General features: G+C 37.7%; 1 protein-coding gene across 1 annotated transcript in view; it reads left to right on the forward strand.

Moving 5' to 3' along the window:
- LOC107698854 (protocadherin Fat 3-like) overlaps nt 1-2,796 on the forward strand; it is a 170,687-nt gene extending 167,891 nt beyond the window's left edge. Inside the window, exon 27 of the mRNA XM_016499983.1 lies at nt 1,736-2,796. Within this exon, the coding sequence (XP_016355469.1) occupies nt 1,736-2,244 (509 nt within the window). The 3' untranslated portion in view covers nt 2,245-2,796. The remainder of the gene's footprint in view (nt 1-1,735) is intronic.
- Nucleotides 2,797-7,729: the final 4,933 nt, after the last annotated feature.

Below are 7,729 nucleotides of genomic sequence, written 5' to 3' on the forward strand. Positions count from 1 at the left end.
GTCTTTGGGACTGAGAACTCAAAATCCATTTTTCCCGGAAACAAGTTGAAATGTGGACTCATCTGAGCACAGCACACATTTTCACTGTCTTTTTGACGAGCTGAGATGAGCTTTGCCCCAGAGAACCCGGCGGCATCACTGCATAGAATTGATGTATAGCTTTCTCCTAGAGTAACGGATTCAAGTTGCATTTCTCGATGCAGCAGCAGACTGTGGTAAATGACAGGGGTTTTCTGAAGTACTCCTGAGCCCTGCATTGCGAAATGTGATTTTTGATTTGTTTGACACTTCTTTCGTGAAATTTGGCACAAAGTGATGAGCAATGATCCAGCTTTGCTTGCAAAGACCGAGATGCTCCTTTTATACCCAAACATGATACCTTGACCTATTACCAATTCACCTGCTTACTGTGAACTGTTTCAAAACAGTTTAACATGGATATTCTATAACCTTTTCACTTTTATTTTGCCTCTGTCCCAACTGTTTTGGAATGTGTTGCAGCCGTCAAAAACAAAATGTGTTTATATTTACAAAATACATTTACGTTGGTCAGTGAAAACTTTGGAAATCTTTTCTTTGTACTTTTGTCAATTAAATAAAAGTTAAAGAGAATGAACAAATCAGAAATTCTTGATTTTATTGCATTTTACAAAACGTCCCAACTTCTAGATTTATTCATTCAAAAAAAAAAAAAGAAACCATGTTTAATTTTTGTAAGGTTGTCACATGCACCAATATATCACAAAACAGTTAGAATGGGTTTGGTGCTGACCCACAAATCTGTCTCTCTTTCTCTTTCTCTGTCTTCCTGCTTCTTTTCTGCCTACCAGTGTCCGTTATGGATCAAGGTCAAAACTTCAACAGAGGTGATTCACGTTCTCTCTCTCCTCCTGCTTTGTTCAGCTAAATCTCCCGGAGTTCTTGCATCTCCTTCCTTTTCAGACTTTGTTCTCTGTCTATTCCTCCCTCTCTCGCTCTCCCTTTCCGTATTGCTGACAAACTGAGCTATTGCATTCTGGGAAATGTCACATCATCCAGCAGCGAGATGCTCTTTGTCGACACGCGCTCTCGCACACACACGCACACACACATCAGAGTACCTGCAGCCCTCCGTCACCCCTTTCCTCTCTTTCGCGTCTGTCTCTTCCCCCGCAGTGCTTCCATTGCTGACTTTGTGTTTTTCTTTTGTTTGATATTGATGTTTTCTGATAGCGAGGATTAGGCCGTGTACAGTGTGTGTGTTCGTGTGCGTGTGCGTCCCTGCGCTTCCAATACTACTTCATCACAAAACATATATATATATATATATATTAATGAGCAAAGACTGAGCAGAAATGTGGAAAAAATGTATGTAAAATGTATAAAAAATTGTGCAAATACCTTTGAGAGAATAAGCCTTTATTAATTGATAATCTGCCCCATATCATAATTTGTGCAAACATGAATAAAAGTTGGTGTTTTACTGACACTAGTGCTGGAAACTGCAGTGAATTGTATGTATAGGTACGTTTTTGCAAAAGCAAGAAGCACGTTTTTCCAGTGAGACTATGTTGCAAATGGGTCACCCCACGGTCTCAACAAGTGCTCCGTTTGGGACAGGACTGATGTCTAACCTGTTAACCTCCCTTCAGAATGACCAAGCATGCAGCCCTACATGATTACGTACCTACCGAAGGACACCCTTAGTTGTTTGCCCACTTGATGTTTACTAACTTCCTGTTTCCTGTTTCTCCAGCATACCACTGGGACACTTCCGATTGGCTGCCGAGCATACGCTTACCAGACATCGAGGAAGTCCCCACCTATGAGACGGGTGAAGTGGGCGTGGCCTTAGAATCCGACTATTACCTCGGCGGATTCGATATTGACAGCGACTACCCGCCTCCTCAGGAGGAGGAGTTTATGTCCCAGGACCAGCTGCCTCCGCCCCTTCCCACGGAGGAATACGACACCTCACCCGCCAATCAACCCGTCTCCAGGGAGAGCACTCTGAGCAGGGACCGCAAGCCCCGCCCACACTTTCACCCCAGCCAATACCTGCCTCCGCATCAGCTGCCACTCAGCTCTGCGGGGGAGGAGTTTAGCACTTTTACAGGCAGGGAGGAGCGTCTGTCCGTCAACGCCTCCTCTGCCTCCGACGTTTCCTCCGCGCCCTGTGGGTTTGAAGACTCTGAGACGGGAGGAAGCTTGGATAGTTTGGAGGACACACACATGCACCCGCATACGCAGCAGACTGAGGTCTGATACGCCACCGCGAACTACAGACGCAGTTAGTGACGTTAACAGGCCGTGTTTTCCCACATAAAAGACTCTAAACTCTTGCGTCTGTCAGAGTTTGTGAGATGGATGGAGCAGATTGGGTCTGAGGACAAACTCTCAGCGCTGCCCTCTGCATGAGCAGCTCAAATATAAAAGCACAGGAAGTGGCCGGAAGTGATGTCATGGGTGGGGACCAGACGATTAAAGCAACAAGAAGCGTCATAGTGAACGGAGACCAATGATCTGTAGACGTGTTTTCAGAAATCGCCTGGTGCATTTCATTGTTCCTTCCAGTTCCTGATTTGTTTGGTGCTGTTCTTTGTGTGTTTGAAATCTGGATCTGTCTTAAAACCTAGTGAGCCGCCTACCTAGACGATAGTATGCTGCCTTCTATGATACAAATTGTACGTTTAAATATTTTTATTTGGAATTTCATGAAATAAAATCCTTTCTAATTACATCTTTTAGATTTTTAATGCAAGAACAAAACTTACAACTACATACAATAAAGAATGACAATAAACAAAATCCTAAAAGTAATAGAAATGTAAAAAAAAAACTATACACAAAGCCATTAAATGTTTTTATTTGAAAGTAAAATCTTCTGTAATTACACTTTTTTAAATTATTTATGCAAAAACAAAACTTATAATTACATACAATAAATTATGAAAATAAATAATATACTAATAGTAATACCAAACCTATGTTAAAGTAAATACAAAACAATACATTTGTTTTGTTTAAATTCAGTTTAAATATTTTTATTTGGAATTTTATAAAGTGAAACTTTTGTACTTATACTTTTTTAATTATTTATGCGTAAACAAAACTACATTAAATTAGTTTAGAATTACATACAATTACATACAATAAACAAACCTAAATTAAAATTAGAAAGGATTTTTTTTTTAATACAGCATAAATAAGTCAAGTCAAGTCAAGTCTGCTTTATTGTCAATTCTTCCACGTGTACAGCACATACACACAGAGAATTGAAATTGCGTTACTCTCAGACCCTTGGTGCATACAGATAACACTAACAGTAGAACATAAATACAGATATACAGATTAAATATAAAATACAACTATACAAATATACAAATAAGGTAAAATGTAAAAAAAAATATAAAGCAGCACAAGGCACATGGCAGATAGAGTGCAAACCAGTGAAGTAAAACAACAGTGCAGATATAATGATTTGTAGTGCAAGGTAGCAAGTCACATATACATCCCTGAATGCATTATGAAAAAAACTGATCCAAGACGATAGGCAAGTCGAGCTAGAAATATACTCATATTTCATTCTGAAAAATATCAATAAAAATAGTTAAATGTAGTTTAAAAATGACTAAGTTATGCAATATTTGTGTAATTTGATACACATTTTTCTTTGTTGTTAGCATCAAACTCTACTGAAATCAATTGTGACTCAAATTAAGCTAAAAATAAATAAATAAATAAACCAGCCTAAGGGGGTTTTCAGGTCTTAGCTGGTTTAAACTGGTTTAACTGTTTTCCCAGCAAGCAGATGTTTAGCTAATGTTTCCCAAATGCCCAAACCCCCTCTAAAACCATCCAAAAAGTCCAGCTTGGCCAGGCTGGGAGACCAGCCAACCACCTTAGGCTGGTTTCAGCAGGGGTGCGCTTTGCATCAAGCTGGGCAGTTGAGTTGCTTTCTTTGTAGACCGTTCCAAATCACTCACTTATGAGGGTCCGTTTCAGTTCGGATGCCACCTTAGAAGGCAGCTCACTAGGTTTTGCAGCCGATCTTGTCTGTGTGCACAGGTGGACATAAATATGAAACCGTTTTCTATAAACAGTCAAAAAGCACACACGTTTTCTGTATCTTCCCAATATTTTATTTTTTTTTATGCATTGACTTTTTTGCACTAAACCGAACAGATATGTTCAGACTTACAGCGGCCCTGTCTAAAATAATCCTGTCGTGTCACATTTAAGGCCCTGGACTGGTAGCAGCGTCGTCTTTTGTGTGAAGCGTTAGTGGGATCCTGAATAGCACTATTTTTCAAGCCGATCATTTTAGACGAGCCTTTTAATGGAACGTGGGCAACTCTCTTCTGTAGCTTACGTCTCCCCTTTTATGTTTTGTGAAAACATCACGGTTACATACCAGAAAGCCATAAGCAGAATATCTTCAATAATGTTTGTGTGTTCGCAGGCACTTACAATGCAAGAATGACACATGCCTGTAGCACGCAGTCCAAAAACCTCCTCCGGTTCTCAACCGACCCAAACCAGAGAAAATAGTGGAAAGAGAGAGCGAAAGCAATAACGGCAAGTCAGAAAGAAGGAAATGCCAAGTCCTGAAACAGAATACTGAATCAAAGATGCAGGGAAAGAAAATGTAAAGAAAGTGAAAATCAATAAAATATAAATCAAAATGAGAACGAGGGAGAAGGAGAGAGAGAGAGGCATGATACTGTGGACCAACTTTGGATTGGAAAGGCGTTTTGGCCTGAAGGGAACAGCATTGAGATGCTTGGCGTGAGCTGATTTCAGAGCTTGCACTGTCATTTTGAATGCCATTGGGCGGATCGTTTTTTGTAAAAGCTGTAATTTTGACGGCAATCGTTGTACAGTGTATATAAGGAAGTTGTTCAAATGCAGATTTTGTAGATATTGAACTGCAATCATGGCAGGGTTTGTGCATCCTGCGAGCGTTTGGCGCGGACAAAAAGGACAAACACGCAAACTCACGTACCTTCGCTGGCATTTTTAACAATTTTTGCAACTGTTTTTCACCGCTTTTTACTTTTTTTTCAGAATATCAGTTTCTCCGCCCATCTTTTTTTTTTTATTGTATTTTTATTTCCGTTTCGCCGTGTTTATATTATAGAAAAGGGAATTCCTCTGCTCCTGATGGATTTGTGCAGGGGGTTTATTTTTATTAATTAGTTTGTTTTGTTTTAATTTCGTCTTTGATTCACATTGTTCTGTTGACTGTGTAAAACAGTATTAAAACATGCTTGTTATACGTGTAAAAATGCTTTTCTTCACTCCTGGATTTTTGTTTAGTTTGTTTTGTTTGGTGTTTTTTTTAAATCAATGCTAAAATTAAAAAAAGAATATATTGATCAAACTGTATATGACTTTGAAGTTTGTGGGTAATTTAGTTAAAGGCAACATGAAATACTGTAAATGTCTCTCATCATGTTCTGTGTTATCTTTTTAGTTCACATGCTGAGAAAAAAATGGGTAACGCTTTAAAATAAGGTCTAATTAGTTAACATTAATGCATTGACTAACATTACCAATGTGTTAACAATGCGTTAATATTTGTTAAAGCTAGTTAAAGGGGTCATATGATGCCCATTTTCCACAAGTTGATATAATTCTTTGGGGTCTTAATGAAAAGTCTGTAACATAGTTTGTTTAAAATTTCTCAATGGTAGTGTAAAAACACCTTTTTTTACCCTGTCAAAAACAGCTCTTTTCAGATCAAGCCATTTTTGTAGCATTTTCCTTTAAATGTTAATGAGCTCTGCTGACTCCGCCCCTCTCTTCCGAGCTGCTCTCAGAGAGACTGTTTACTTTAGCCGCATTCATCGTGAAACTTGCTAATTAGCACATCATTTGGAAAGGCGATTTGCAAAGATTCATCACACAACATTATACTCAATTCTTCTGTAGATGAGGCTGGATCATGAATGATTCGCGCGTAAAAATACAACTATTCATTGTTCGCTCATGTTAGCTCAGGTTCATTAAATAATATTAACAGATACAAGTTTTGATTTTAATCATGTATTAATGTTGAAATTAACATTAACTAAGTTTAATAAATACTTTAGAAGAATTTGTATTCTTAGTTCATGTTAACTAATGTAGTTAACTAATGTTAACAAATGGAACCTTACTGTAAAGTGTTACCAAAAATATTCTTAATTAACTATATAAACAGTAACACTTTACAATACGGTCCCATTAGTTATTGCATTAAATAACAATTATTACATTTGTTAAAGAATTTATTGCTGGTTAACATTAGTTAATAAATGACAAACATTCATTGTTAGTTCATGTTAGTTCAGTTCCATTAATATAATTAACAAATGCAACTTTTGATGGTAACATATTAGTAAATGTTGAAATTTACAATACATTTTAGATTTAATTAATTTAAAATGTAATTACATTTTAGCTTAAGATTTAAGCGTTAAAAGTATTTTTCATTGTTAGTGCGTTAACTAACGTAATTAATACGTTAAAGTGTTAGCATATTAACAAATATGGCCTAGTGTGTCCACTTTTTATGATCTAAACAAATTATATTTGATCAAATTAAATCCTGCCTCACATTATTTCCAGCTGAATAATGTATTTCTGGAAGGTAAATGTTTCATGTTGTCTTTACACCTAAAAGCATTGGAAATGTGATACGTTGTGTGATATTTTTGATGTTTTGACCAGAACACACACTAAAAATGGTAACCAGAAGCGAGGAGAACATACGCAGTTTGGTATGTAATCAGTTCTGTGTAAGTGTGTGTGTAGTTAGAGCGTAATCAGACTCTCACGTTGAGAGCTTCAGAGGCTCATTATCTTCTCCAGCACTGTGGCTTTTGGAGTGGACAGGGTGCTTCGATTTCTTGTCCTCAATCATTTTTTTGCCTTTGACTTTAAGGGCCTGTTCAGCTGAACTGATGTACATGTCCTCTCTGAGACCTGAAGAATTGCTGCTCTTTTAAACAGTGGCCCTCAACTCACGATGGGCTTCTAATGAGAAAATCTCCCGATTAAATTTGGTGGACGGCGTACATGGAACGGTGCAAAACTTCATGATTACTACTGCACTAGTTTGATGACCCGAGAGGTTCGGTTCTGTTCCAAAATTAGCAACCCAGTGAACAGAGATTCTGTTTATTAAGCATTGTTGGGTCATGAAGCAAGCAGAATTTGGAAAAGTCGTGGAAATGTAAAAATAGTGATAAATAGTTTTTATCAAGCATTACTGATGATCAATTAGTTAGTGAATAGTTCACCCAGAAATTAAAATGTACTCACTCTCAGGCCATTGAAGATGTAGATGAGTTAGTTTCTTCATCAGAACAGATTTGGAGAAATGTTGCATTGCATCACTTGCTCACCAATGGATCCTCTGCAGTGAATGGGTGCCGTCAGAATGAGAGTCCAAACAGCTGATAAAAACATCACAATATTCCAAAAATAAGCCCGTCAGTTAATGTCTTGTGAAACAAAAAGCTGCATGTTTCTAAGAAACAAATTCATAATTAAGGGGTTTTAACTTTAAACCTTCATTTCTGGCCAATATATGGAGTTCATAATCCGTAATAATGCTTCCTCTGATGAAAAAGTCCAGCTCTCACATCAAAATCCGCACATATTTGTGTAGAACTGTTTTGGACTGTTTTTCTTGTAAATGGTGCTGGATTTGTGCATATGTCTCTCCTGATTCAGATTAGATGACTTCTTCACTGGAGGAGGC

Source organism: Sinocyclocheilus anshuiensis, unplaced genomic scaffold, assembly GCF_001515605.1.
Source record: "Sinocyclocheilus anshuiensis isolate Anshui unplaced genomic scaffold, SAMN03320099.WGS_v1.1 scaffold2168, whole genome shotgun sequence".
Classification (NCBI taxonomy): domain Eukaryota; kingdom Metazoa; phylum Chordata; class Actinopteri; order Cypriniformes; family Cyprinidae; genus Sinocyclocheilus; species Sinocyclocheilus anshuiensis.